Source organism: Phyllopteryx taeniolatus, chromosome 6, assembly GCF_024500385.1.
Source record: "Phyllopteryx taeniolatus isolate TA_2022b chromosome 6, UOR_Ptae_1.2, whole genome shotgun sequence".
Lineage (NCBI taxonomy): Eukaryota > Metazoa > Chordata > Actinopteri > Syngnathiformes > Syngnathidae > Phyllopteryx > Phyllopteryx taeniolatus.
In genome coordinates this window covers 7,059,740-7,074,007 of record NC_084507.1, presented here as the reverse complement: position 1 = coordinate 7,074,007, position 14,268 = coordinate 7,059,740, and the positions used below count along the sequence as shown (strand labels likewise).

The following is a 14,268-nucleotide window of genomic DNA, read 5'->3' as shown; positions in this document are numbered from 1 at the left end:
CCAACATTAAAGCAGCAGTTCCCAAACTTTTGTCGCAGGACCTCCTTTTTTAGCAAATCAGCCTAAACCTAAATCTAGACACATGCCTCTGGGATTTTTGATTTTGGGGCCGGTTTCTAATTGCTAAAGACAGTCGTTGTGATTACTGCTCTTCCTGGACTGTTCTCTCATTTACACCCAAATTTCCGAGTGCAGCAGGGACATTGAGGGCATCCGCTTTGGTGAACTTAATATTGTTTGCATTATGTAGCATGTACTGTCCGGTTCTGTTGGCTACATCAGGCCTCCGCCTTGATCTTCAACTCTCACTGGAGTGGTATGAAGCTAAGTGTGAAGCTGCTGGAATGACAATCAGCATATCTAGATCTGAGAACATGGCCCCGAGAAAAGGGTTGTCTGCCTTTTCCATGTCTAGGATCAGCTCTTGTCCCAAGTGGAGAAGTTAAGTATCTTGGAGTCCTGTTCTCGAGTGATGGAGGAATGATGCAGTGATGTAGACTCTGTAATGGTCTGGCTTGGTGAAACTTTACCCTTCCGTCTTCGTTCCCATCTTCGCTGGGGTTCAAGAGATGAGGATAGTTACCGAAAGAACAAGATTATGGATACAAGCGGCCAAAATTTATTTCCTCCACATTCGACTAAGTTAGGGGAGGGGCTCAGAGTAAAACCCAGGCTCTTCCGTATCAACCAGGAGCCAGGTAACGTGGCAAGGGTATATGGGTAGGCTGCTTCCCTCGTTAGATGTTCTGGGCACGCCCCAACAAGAGGAGGCGCTGGTGATGACCCAGGACACACTGGAGAGACGAGGGTCTAGGAACACCTTGAGATTCTGCTGGAAGAGCTGGATGAAGTGGGCGAGGACAGGGAAGTATGGGCCTCTCTGCTAAGGCTGTTGCTCCTGTGAGCCAACCCTTATTAAATGGAAAAAGATTGATGGTTGGATAAACCCTAAACCCTTTCCTCAGCAGGGTGTGTGGTCAATATAGTGATAGTTGGGGCAGCCACATAAAATACATGAACATACCAGCGAGACAAAATGTAAAAAGCAAATAGATTAATCAAATAAATGGAAAGTAACACTTACGATCACTGGAAGACATCCAGCATTTATGTTGTTCCTTTCTGGCATGCTGCTTGTTTATTACAAGAACAAAACAAGCTGCGTGTGAGGGAAAATGCATTTGTGTTCTTATTTCTTTCCTGATGCTGCAAGGAAGTGATGTCTCTTCATCAGTTAATGGACAGCAAAGTAATCTTGCTCCATTCTACCACTATTTTTGACAATGGAAGCAAAAACTGTACCATCTTGAACTCGAGCAAACTATAGTGCTAGGCATGAAATTGATGACACAAACATGCACATGGACGCACACTAAAAATAACAGGAGCTTTTGAGTGCAATGGCAGTCCATGCTGCACAAATTGACTATGACACAGATTTAATTTAATAGGAGAAAAATATGATTGAGCTAAGAATCATTAAAAAAAATGTTTTTTTGTCATTTTATACAAAAGGAGTTTTCATTCAAATGAAAATTTCCCTTGCATTTTGGTTGATGTCTGACCTTTAAATAATTTGATGGCCAATTAGAATTTCAATGTAATCATGTTCCACTTGATGGATGTCTGTTGTGCGACGTTTTCGCCATACTGCCTGCTCCTTACAAGATGGGAGACACAGCGAACAAAGAGCTCCAGCAAGGTTTAACCCAAGCAGAAAATACATTACTACACCTTCACCTTTCAGCTACTGTACAATTACTTTTGGTAGAAAACAAAGGATCTGCTTCTGTTTCATTCAGTCCAATGAAATCCCCGTATCCTGTGCAAAGGGGGACAATTGAAGAAGAGAAAAACACATTTCTGTCATGGCAACCAGTGGCTGCAGTGGAAACGTTACACAGACATCACGTGTCATCACTCCAAAACAACTTCTTCAACATTATTTAAGAAGCCCAAACACAGGGAGCAAATTTCTACCCCAAAAGTTATTATAATTGCCTATTATTAGAGGCGGGTTTTGGTCTCGAGGCCACATTTTGCAGGTCTTGGTCTTGTCTCGGACTCGACTCCCAAAAGTCTTATTTGGTTTTGTCTCTGTCTCGGACTGGTCGGACTCTGGATTTTCCGTGGAGACCAGCACTGACCTGCTATTCTTTAGCTTCATTCATGTGATAATAAGAAGTACTTGGTTGGTTGGTTTGTTGGTTGATAGGTAGGTAGGTAATACCTTCATGTGTTACAACCCCCCGTAATGACTGCAACCTCCAGGATGTTGTGACTGAGGGACCCCCCCATACAACATAGGTGGGTAGTGAGGTACTGTACACCAGCAATGCCAGTGCTCTGTCCGCTTTAAAATGTCAGCAGATCTTGAACCCCCAAAATTCTTGGTGAAATTGTTTTCTATTGGCATCCAGACATGGAAGTCATTGGCGTTTATACGGGGTAGGTTCACCCCCTTGTGGAGACATTATAAGGGGTCTTCAAAGATTTTTGCTCCTAGAGGTTATCGATATTAAAGCTAGTCATGGGAGATCTCTATCTCTGTAAATATAAGGTCCATTGCAGTTTGCTTTTCATTGGTCTGTGAATGTGCTTGTGTTCGGAGGGGGCTCGCACTTGTGCGCCATTCAAGGGAGGACCACCACTGCTCCGATTGAATGCGAGGGTGGGAGGAAAAGTGCAGGAGCAGAACAAAAAAAAAAAAAAAAAAAAGGGGGTGGGGGGGGGAGCCTTTTTCCGAGTGGTTGCAGCGCGCGTTCGTTACGCAGACGCATCGGGTGCGCACTCGGAGACTCACATTCACATGACTGATTTGCTCCCAAGCATATGTAGAATGTTTTAATGGAATCCGCACTGTGACGCCACTTGAAGGAGTACACCGCGGGATTTGGACAAACTCATCCTCCGTCGAAAATGTTCACTGGTCAAAGCTGACATCTATCCGAGAAAAAGACGAAGCCGAGGCGCAGAAAGACCTCAAGTCAATTGGTCTGGCGAACTTCCAAGTTGACGAGGAAGCCATGAATCTCACGGAGTTGCCGTGGGACCTCAACCGAACAGAGCAAGAGCAACTTTTATTCGGGATCGGCGCGGATAATTTCATCACCCTGGTGGCGTTTTGCCTGATCTTCGTACTGGGTGTGCTGGGCAACTCCATGGTGATCACCGTGCTGGCACGGAGCAAGCCAGGAAAACCACGCAGCACCACAAACATCTTCATCCTCAACCTGAGCATCGCGGACCTGTCCTATCTGCTCTTTTGCATCCCCTTCCAGTCTACCATCTACATGATGCACACCTGGGTGCTGGGCGCATTCATTTGTAAATTTATCCACTATTTCTTCACGGTGTCCATGCTGGTCAGCATCTTCACCCTCTCGGCCATGTCCGTGGACAGGTACGTGGCCATCGTACACTCCAGAAAGTCCTCCGCCATCAGGGTGCCCAAACATGCCTTGATCGGCGTGTTGGTCATTTGGATTCTCTCTCTGGCCATGGCAGCGCCCATCATGTATTACCAGAACATCTTTCACGGGGGAGAAAATCTCACATTTTGCTGGGAAGTGTGGCCAGAACAAAACCAGAAAAAAGTCTATGTGGTGTGCACCTTTGTTTTTGGCTACGTTTTGCCACTGCTGCTCATCTCTTTTTGCTATGCAAAGGTAAGCGAATCTACATTGGCCATTTGCTGCTTATGATGCTTCCTGAACACTTCAACGCATCTGACTTAGGTGTCGTTCGTTGCTTGCAGGTTTTAAAACATTTGCACAAAAAGCTGAGAAATATGTCCAGAAAGTCTGAGGCATCAAAGAAAAAGGTATGTGTTTAGAGTTCCCTATGAGATGGGCTGCGTGATCCACATTGCACTGAGAAGCACTAAATTGAACTGTACATATTGTATACACGGTATGTATAATAATATAATTGCACAAGGTATGATGTATCCTGCCATCAAATGAAAATTGGCAGACCAATGCAAATGTAATCTGAACAACAACATTTTTTAAATCTTGTGTGGGGAAAATCATAAACAATGATAACGACTTACATTTTCCAGTTTTGTTGATAGAACTCACAGACGGAACAAATGATGGCGAACCACTGAAATATACTTCTTGCAAAACGGCAAAGACTAACAGCTTCCTAGTAACCGTGTGAGCTGCACAATTTACATGTACTGCCCTTTAAACTCTGCAGATACAAGTGCATAAATGATCCTAACTACTCATTAAACTCATTACACTCGTGTCTATATACATTGAAAATAATGGTAAAGACCTGCTATTGTTCTGACCCTTTCACAAATTTATACATATCTCAGAAATAACACCGTCCATTTTGTTGTCTGCTATTGTGTGAATGCAAAGTGGCTGCCACATCCTGGCACTTTACATCACATATCCCTCTGGTGTATTGCAACAACATAATGAGGCTTCTGCCAGTGGCATTCACAGTAAAGAGCTTGAGTGGCAAAGAATGACCATTTGTGAAAGAACCAACCAAAATAAGGAACACTTCAGACACCCAGATGGTTTTCATGGCAAAGGCATATTAAGCAATAGGCGAAATATCCTATACAGGTATATCACCAAAATGTTATGAGTGTCTTCAAAAAGCATGTTGCAAATCATATTTCATTTGGTACATGTAACGGTAAAGACATTTTGGCAATAAAAGTGTGGAAAATATTACTTTAAAATTTTTTTTTCTTAGAAACAATTATTACCTTCTGAATGAAAACAGGGCAGCAGAGTGGATGACTGGTTAGAGCGTCAGCCTCACAGTTCTGAGGACAGGGGTTCGATCCCCGGCCCCGCCTGTGTGGAGTTTGCATGTTCTCCAGTGCCTGCGTGGGTTTTCTCCGGGCACTCCGGTTTCCTCCCACAACCCCAAAAACATGCGTGGTAGGTTAATTGACAACTCTAAATTGCCTGTAGGTGTGACTGTGAGTGCGAATGGTTGTTTGTTTGTATGTGCTCTGCGATTGGCTGGCAACCAGTTCAGGGTGTACCCCGCCTCCTGCCCGATGATAGCTGGGATAAGACCAGCACACCCATGACCATAGTGAGGAGAAGCGGCTCAGAAAATGGATGGATGGATGGATGAATGAAAACAACTGACAAAAAATTCCAAAACTCATCAGGAAAATGTATTTGATTTTCAAAATGAAATACAGTGGGGTATGTCTTTACCATTATTGATCAAATTAAATACAGTATAAATGACCCATATACATCTACATATATGAGCTCGTCTCCTTGGTATCACCAACCTTTTTTTTTTTTAAGATTAGAGCTAATTCTTGTGTAATGATTAATGCCAGGGGCTATCAGTTTGACCACACATTGCCACTGCTTGAGAGTTGAGTGCACTAGTCTAATATCGATGGGCCAAAAGTCGAGGCTTTCAACCGACCGGCGAGTGTGGCTCTTAAGGTGTTGGGGTGTGACGTTTACTAGCAACTGGCACTGTTACACATGCAACACTTTAATACTACAAATCTCCACAAGTGGTAACATCTTCAAATGATCATTTCTACAACATTCATAGGCCTGTCCCATTACTAGTGAGTTATTTTTAAAACAGGCCCTGGCTACTAATGTGTTCCTTTGGGGTTACGTGGTGGTTGACGGCACCATGTTGTTCATCCTTGGCATTATTCGGAATCTGGGCCTCAACAACCTACAAAGTACTGTAATAGTAGCGATAGCTGTAAGAAATAATTTGTTTTTATACTCCAAGGCTCCCCCTGGAATTGTGACCTGTACAATAAGCCAATACAGTATATAGTACAAATAAGCAACAGTTAATATGCTTTTCGCTAACTGACTAAAGGATCAAAAGCTAAAACGCCACTTGAATAGGATCATTTAATTTTGCCATGTTAATTACATTTGCATGCTCTCATGATTTCACTCAGATATCTGGTTTAAATATGCATCTGTTGACCTTAGTAGTAACAGCAGGATGGAGCGAGGTAACTTCCACTGTTGTTGCGAAATACTGTTTGTTTAGCAAACTCATGTATGATACAAAGACGCACACAGTGGAATATCCAGTGCTCTCAAAAGTCAAATTGAGCAAGAAAGAAAATCTTCCTTGGAATGTGACAATTATTTTAAAATATTCTAGTTATGGAAACTTTCAGATAAACAGTTTTAAACATCCCAGAGTGTTGGTGGCAAAGATTTACTAAAGTCACCGGTAAATGGGTACAGGCTCATTTTACTTTGTTAAGATTGTTAAGAAGTATTATCAAATTTAATGTGTGTCCAAGTTTTTCAGTATTCTGTAAGCAGAACTGAGGCAGTGAATGCTTCAGAGAGTACAATACCACTATTCAGCACAGTAGTTGGGATTGTTTTTTTTTAATTGAAAAAATACTTGATGAAAAACAACTTATAAGTAGTTAAAAATAAGATCTCCGTCGCATACGAGCTCTGTCAGGAGCCGAAATATTGACGCTGTGCGTAAATGATGACTTAGTTTACATCGAGACGGAGCATGCGCAGACAGAGCATTTCTCGGCTCTATTCCGAATGGCAGTTTACGTGACGAAAAATTTACTTTGTGATCGGTTTGGCAAAAGGAACATTCCACCCCCTGTGAAACCGAATCAAATTCCATTCAGATTCGGCCTGTTTATTCCGTTTTAGGTTTTTATATGGAGCATTTTCATTTGGTTTGGGCTTCTAAAGCGATTATAATCTGAATGTAAACCCTCCCTAAAAATACCTTTAAACATATGACTTTTGTATTTGCTGCCATTTTTCATGAGCTGAACTCGCAAATCCAATATTTTTACAGTACAGAAAAGGCTTATTCAACTCATATGGTTCACAAATCTGTCTAAATCTTTGTTAGTGAGCACTTCTCCTTTCCTGAGATAATCCATCCTCCTCACAGGTGTGGCATATCAGGATGCTGATGAGACAGCATGATTATTGCACAGGTGTGCCTTAGGCTGCCCACAGTAAAAGGCCACTCTAAAATCTGCAATTTTACTGTATTGTGGGGGTGCAGGGGGGGGGGGGGTCACTTGCTCTGTGCTATCTTCTCTGTACAGTGAAAAACACAATTAATTAGTCAGAATCAGAATCATCTTTATTTGCCAAGTATGTCCAAAACACACAAGGAATTTGTCTCCGGTAGTTGGAGCCGCTCTAGTACAACAGACAGTCAATTTACAGAACACTTTGGAGACATAAAGACATTGACAAAAAACAACAACAAACAACAATTGTGCAAAAAGATGCAGAGTCCTCTAGCACTTCGAGCAGTTCAAATGGCTAATATCGCAATAGTCCGGTGCAATGACCATTGTGCAAAGGGCACTGAGACTTCAAGGAGTGTATGCGGTTTAAAGTGACGAGTAGTGCGATAATCTGGGACAATGGTTGTGCAAATGTTACAGACACTCCTCAATCAGTGTGCAAATGGAGCAGATGCTACTCTGGCATGAGTGGCCACTATATGCAAATAGTGCAGCACGGCGAGACAACTACAGTGAGTGCACGAGTAATACATAATTGGCCCCACAGAAACTCAAGTCAAAAAATTGCCAGCTTGTTGTAATGGAATTATAAATTAGCTGTTTAAGAAGTTGATTGCAAGAGGGAAGAAGCTGTTTGAATGTCTACTAGTTCTAGTTTGGGGCGGCACGGTGGTTGACTGGTTAGAGCGTCAGCCTCACAGTTCTGAGGTGCGGGGTTCAATCCCCGTCCCCGCCTGTGTGGAGTTTGCATGTTCTCCCCGTGCCTGCGTGGGTTTTCTCCGGGCACTCCGGTTTCCTCCCACATCCCAAAAACATGCATTAATTGGAGACTCTAAATTGCCCGTAGGCATGACTGTGAGTGCGAATGGTTGTTTGTTTCTGTGTGCCCTGCGATTGGCTGGCAACCAGTTCAGGGTGTACCCCGCCTCCTGCCCGATGACAGCTGGGATAGGCTCCAGCACGCCCGCGACCCTAGTGAGGAGAAGCGGTTCAGAAAATGGATGGATGGATAGTTCTAGTTTGCATTGATCGGTAGCGCCTACCTGAGGGAAGGAGCTGGAAGAGCTGGTGACCGGGGTGGGGAGGGTCCGAGATGATTTTGCACGCCCTTGTCTTAGTTCTGGCAGCGTGCAAGTCCTCAAGGGTGGGTAGGGGGGTACCGACAATCCTTTCAGCAGTTTTGATTGTCTGTTGCAGTCGGAGTTTGCCCTTTTTTGTAGCAGCACCAAACCAGACTGTGATGGAAGAACACAGGACTGATTCGATGACCGCTGTGTAGAACTGTCTCAGCAGCTCCGGTGGCAGGCCGTGCTTTCTCAGAAGCCGCAGGAAGTACATCCTCTGCTGGGCCTTTTTGAGGACGGAGTTGATGTTGGTCGCCCACTTCAGGTCCTGGGAGATTGTAATTCCCAGGAACTTGAAGGTCTCGACGGTTGACACAAGGCAGCTGGACAACGTGAGGGGCAGCTGTGGCGAAGGATGCCTCCTGAAGTCCACGATCGTCTCTACAGTCTTGAGCGTGTTCAGCTCCAGGTTGTGTCGGCCGCACCACAGCTCCAGCCGCTCCGCTTCCTGTCGATATGCAGACTCGTCACCGTCCTTGAAGGGAACACCTCTGCAAAGTGCCAGACACCATCAATTTTGAGCATTTGCCCACGCAAGTCAAGACGAACTCGATTTCCCGATGCGGACGAACAGCAAGCAGATGAGTTTCCTGAGATGATTTCTGACAGTTTGTGCAGAAATGATTTGGTAACGCAAACTGATTGTTGCAGCAGTGGATGTGGAGGTATTGGGCTGCTGTGGTTACACGTGGTCTGTGGATGTGAGGCTGGGTTGATATACTGCCCAATTCTCTGAAAAACCTTTGGAGATGGCTTTTGAATGAGAAATGAACATTTACGGGCAACAGCCCTGGTGGACAGTCTTGCAGTCAGCATGCCAATTGCACACTTCCTCAAAACTGCACATTTTAGAGTGACTTTCTATTTCTAATCGGCATCTTGATATGCCACACCTGTGAGGTGGATGGATTATCTCGGCAAAGGAGAAGAACTCAGTAACATAGATTTAGACATACTGTGAATAATTTTTGAGAGAAAAAGGCCTTTTGAGTACAAAAAGATATTTGATTTCAGTTAATGAAAAATGGCAGCGTTTATATTTTTGTTCTGTGATATCCATTAAAGAATTGACTAAATACATGTTTTAATGTAGAGCCTGTATCTTTATATTAATAGCTTCAAATATTTAAGAGATCATTGAACCTAGAGACATTGAAAGGTGGGATGAGGTGAGATCTGAAACAAAGTTGAATCTGCCTGTAGTTTTTACATCTGTTAGGAATGACTCTCAAGGGTTTGAAATGAAGCTGTGAACATATTATGGAGGCTACCTAAACAAAGTACTGTTTGAAAGTTCTCAAAACTGTGGGAACCTCTCCATGGCTGCTGTGTTTGTGTGTCAAGACTGGAAAGGAACCTTAGGAAAATATTGACTTACTGTCTGTATGCAATCTGGTAAGATGTTTTTGGAGTTCATTCTTAACTATATAATCAATGTCCCAATACCTTTTGCACGTTGTGTGTGTTGTTTAGTACCAAAGACATAGTGTAAATTGTTATTTCATTTTAAATCCCTTTTGGGAGTGATTTGGCAGCCATTTATAGGCTCTTTCCAACAAAATTGTAGTGAATGTGCCACATTTTTTTTTCAGGCTCTATTAAATGTGCTTTGTTTTCCACAATGGAGACTGATTAGTTCTGGAATAAGTCTAGTGGCTGCTTCAGATGAGAACGCATGTAATTATGCATATATATTTTAAATTGATGACAGGTTCCAGCTGCATGACTAAAAGTCTTGCATCAAGTAATAGCATTCAGTTCTTCTTTGTAAACTGTCATTAGACATTTGCTTTGAAATGGAGCGACCACAAATACTGTATGCTTGTCTGATGGACTTGATTCGCACCGTATGATGCCAGGTTATTCTTATTGACATTATTCAGGGTTAATTCTGCCAGGTTTAAATTGAGAACCTTTGAATTATGGGAATCCTTAACTTTAGTCAAACCTTTTCTGATAAATGGTAATTGGATGCAGATTGTGAGAGAACTCATGTAACCTTTCTCTTCTTCTCTTGTACACCTTTGACATTCACTTTGAATTTTAATAAGCCTGAGATGACTTTTATAAACTTTGATAAACATTTTCTGCTGACTCTGCCATCCCATCCCATCCTCTGGCGCAAAAGCGTTTCTTGTAATGAAACAAGCAATACACAATTTTGATGGAAAGGTAAGAGACGAACAGTAAACGATACCCTCAATTTATCCAGTGAATTTGCCCCACCTCACCTTTGACCTGGAGGGCACTTTGCACTAACGGCATTCTGTGTTCTTTCCTCCTCATGTGGTGGCTCTCAGACAGCTCAGACAGTGTTGGTTGTGGTGGTGGTGTTCTGTCTGTCATGGCTCCCTCATCACGTGGTTCACCTTTGGGTAGAGTTTGGGACCTTCCCACTGAACCAGGCTTCCTTTTTGCTCCGGATTGCTGCCCACTGCCTGGCGTACAGCAACTCATCTGTCAACCCAGTCATCTATGCCTTCCTGTCAGAAAACTTCAGGAAGGCTTATAAACAAGTGTTCAAATGCCAGATTGGCACCGAAGATGTGCCGTTCAATGAGATCAAGGAGGTCCGCAGTAAGGCAGACACACCAACTAACTGCACCAATGTTTGATATTCAAGGTTTGCATAGAGGTGTATGACTAATTTATGGCAACTTTAAAACTAAAACTGAATTTAGAGACAGTGAAAGCCCAAAATTGTAGATATTACGTTGCCACGGCTTTTCCACATAACCGCTGTAAGGTTTAAATTATTTGCACAATGTTTTCATATACAAACATACATAATGCTTTCAAATCTAATATGTTCTTGTCTCAACTTTCTCTTTTTGTGAAATCTTACATTGAGGAATGGGCCCCAACAAATCAAAATAATAGTTTATTTTAGTAAAGAAATGTTCTTCCTCTATGAAAACCTGTGCTGGGTAATATTGCTCAATCTAACCATGAAGACTGCTTAGTTGATGTCACAGCTACAGTTCGGTCCAGAAGCATTGGGACAATGAATTTTCCTCATTGAGATGCTTTAACAGGTCTTCAGTGGAGCCACCATCACTTGCTGCTTGTTTGTGGGCCTTGGGTCTTCACTTTACTAAGTGAAAATGAAAAGCATGCTCGATTACTGTAGCTTTAGATCAGGTGACAAAAAATTCCAGTGAAGAATATGCTTTTTTTCCTCCAAATGTATTTATTCTTCGTGTACCATATAATGGTAAACTCACAAAGGCAGCACGGTGAACCTGTGGTTAGGACATCTGTCTCACCGTTATGAGGTTTGGGGATTGAATCTCAGCTCAGGTCCTCATGGAGTTTGCATGTTCTCCCGTGCTTGTGTCAGTTTTCTGCAGGTACTCTGCCTTCCTCCCATGTTCCAGGTTAATTGAAGTCTAAATCAGGGGTCACCAACCTTTTTGAAATGCATGTTCTCCCCGTGCCTGCGTGGGTTTTCTCCGGGCACTCTGGTTTCCTCCCACTTCCCAAAAACATGCATAGTAGGTTGATTGAAGACTCTAAATTGCCCATAGGTGTGAATGTGTGCGCGAATGGTTGTTTGCTTATATGTGCCCTGCGATTGGCTGGCGACCGGTTCAGGGTGTACCCCGCCTCTCGCCCGAAGATAGCTGGGATATCCTTGGATGGATATTCATCGAGGTGGCATGGTGGACAACTGGTCAGCACTTCTGCCTCACAGTTCTGAGGACCTGGGTTCAAATCCGGCCTGTGTGGCGTTTGCATGCACTCCCCATGCCTGCGTGGGTTTTCCCCAGGTACTCTGGTTTCCTCCCACATCCCAAAAACATGCATAGTAGGTTAATTGAAGACTAAATTGCCCACAGGGCAAAACTTGATTTCTAGAAATCAGTGCAAATATTTTTTTTAGAAATGATCACAACGTTCCTAGGAAATCACAATGATCCATCGCTGGTGAGCTATTTTTAGAGCAGGCATGTGGGCAAATCATGTGCTCCTAGGGGGCGACCAGGTGCCCCCAGGCACCATGTTGGTGACTCCTGCACTTAATTGTAACATAGTTGTGAGTGTGAATGGTTGTTTGTGTCTATGTGCCATGCGATTGACTGGCGACTAGTCAAGACAAGTGGGATAGAAAATAAATAGATGACATTCACCACAAAGACCAGTGCCACACCCGCTTCAAAAATGTCAGAATCTTGAGGGATCCATCAGTTAAATTCAGCTATGGACCAAAGATTTCAAGCCTGGAAATATATGGAAGCCTCCTGCTACTACAGTCCATAATACAGTATTCTGAAAGATTTGAGATTTGGCAAAATTGCTTGCGACACTAGATGTCTTATTAGAATTATTTTAATTTCATGAAAACAAAATGTTTTACCGTTTATTTTATGAGAAAAAAAATATGTGGAGTGGGCTGCGACGGAACAATTTTTGTAACTTGCTGCTGCAGCATGTACATGCCAACAGAGCACTGGAATGTGATGTATTGCTTACCTTTATGTGCTATTTCCCACTAAAGTCTGGTGATCTTACAGTCAGGTTTCAGGAGGGAGTATGTGGCTGTTATCTATGGAGATGATAAATAATCTACTGTAATTTACATACATAAAATGTGTATAGAAAATTGGAGCGCTCATATTTTCTTTTTCAGACTGCTTCTAAAAAGGCATCATTGTTCATGCAGTAAATGCTTGTTAAATAGGGGTTATTATAAATATTAAGGACACGGATAACAATGTTCGTGTAATGTCTCACATTATTTTGACTTCACTGAGTAAAGCTCTTGGACTTGTAAAGCTCCAGATAATTGCTCAGAACCCTTCCTTGTAGCTCTAGTTCCTAATTAATCATGATTGTGAAATTGATTGTATGTCATTGTATAATATATTCCTATCTAGAAAGACATGAAGATTTTAAGTACATGTAACCTTTTTGTGATAATGCCCCTATTCTATAAATACTGTCAAATCTAAATAGAGAAAATATGTTGGTAGAAAATCATGCACACACAAAAGAATGATTTTCAGTGGTCTGTTAGTTTGTTTGATTTTGTTTCACTATACAGTAGCTGTACATATTTTAATATAGATGCAGTTTGTATGTTCTTTGTTATGAGCAGCATTGTTGATATGATGTACACATTCTTATCTTTTGCTGCTGTCTGTGCTGCAAGAGAGAGAAGCTTGTTGTTGTAATATCGAGGATTAATTGTGTCTTTATGCAGTGTATGTATTAAACTCTGTGGTATTTGCACAAAAAAAACATTGTTATTACAATTTCATTCTGTGGTTTGAAATTCCCTTGTTTACTTTGAATTGAAATTTTGTTTGCTCATTCCATTTAACTGCATTTCCATAAAAGGAGGTTTGTCTTCGTTCTCAGTGAAAGCATGAACTGATGATTTAGACTTCCTTTGCTCCCACAATAAGTTGAGGAAAATAACAGAGAAGGTTCCCATCAGTTGGGTTCCACCAAGAGTTTGTTTTGTTGATCATAGACCAGTGGAGGGCATTTCCTGACATCATATATATAATCCCAAGAAACATTATGCAAGGCCTATTTGAGTAGTGTGAAGATTTCTGAAAGGGAAAATGTTCTTTAATTATTAAAAAGAAAAATTCAACTGATCGTCGTGGGCTCTATGACGATTGCAATTCACAGACGGTTGATCTCTTCTAGATAATAATCCTCATCATGGGTTAAAAAGCTAATAAGCAGTTTTAAATAGAAAGCGTTTTAGCCCTCAGGGAGGGCATTCCAGAGATGTTGTGCCACTGCTTGGAAGGCCTAGTCTCCCATGGTGGTGGAGGGAGGGGGTTTTGGTGGACTGGAGGCACTTTGAGGTGGTGTGTTGAGTGAGAAGCTTGCTGAGATATGAGGGGGTATTGCCATGGAGAAACTGGTGGATAAGTAGGCAGAGTTTGTAGAGGATTGGTGGCAGACATGCAGCCAGTGGAGGGAAGCTGAATTGGTGCAATATGGTCGGTCATATTTGCAACTCAATGTTAGGACCCTGGCAGTGTAGTTCTGGGTGTGCTGTAGTTTCTGCAGGCTTCTGTCCGAGACCCTAACCAGCAACAAGTTGCAGTAGTCCAGTCTGGAGGAGATGAAGGAATAGACCAGTCTCTCAGCGTCAGGTAGGGAGAGGGAAACTGGAACTTTGGT

At 42.5% G+C, this 14,268-nt stretch overlaps 1 protein-coding gene across 1 annotated transcript; it reads left to right on the top strand.

The window, feature by feature from the left end:
- Positions 1 to 2,817: 2,817 nt before the first annotated feature.
- galr1a (galanin receptor 1a) lies at positions 2,818 to 13,701 on the top strand. The gene is made up of 3 exons (XM_061777654.1): positions 2,818 to 3,668; positions 3,758 to 3,823; positions 10,425 to 13,701. The coding sequence occupies exons 1-3, from the start codon at positions 3,027 to 3,029 to the stop codon at positions 10,737 to 10,739; spliced, it is 1,023 nt and encodes a 340-aa protein (XP_061633638.1). The 5' UTR covers positions 2,818 to 3,026; the 3' UTR covers positions 10,740 to 13,701.
- The last annotated feature ends 567 nt before the right edge of the window (positions 13,702 to 14,268 follow it).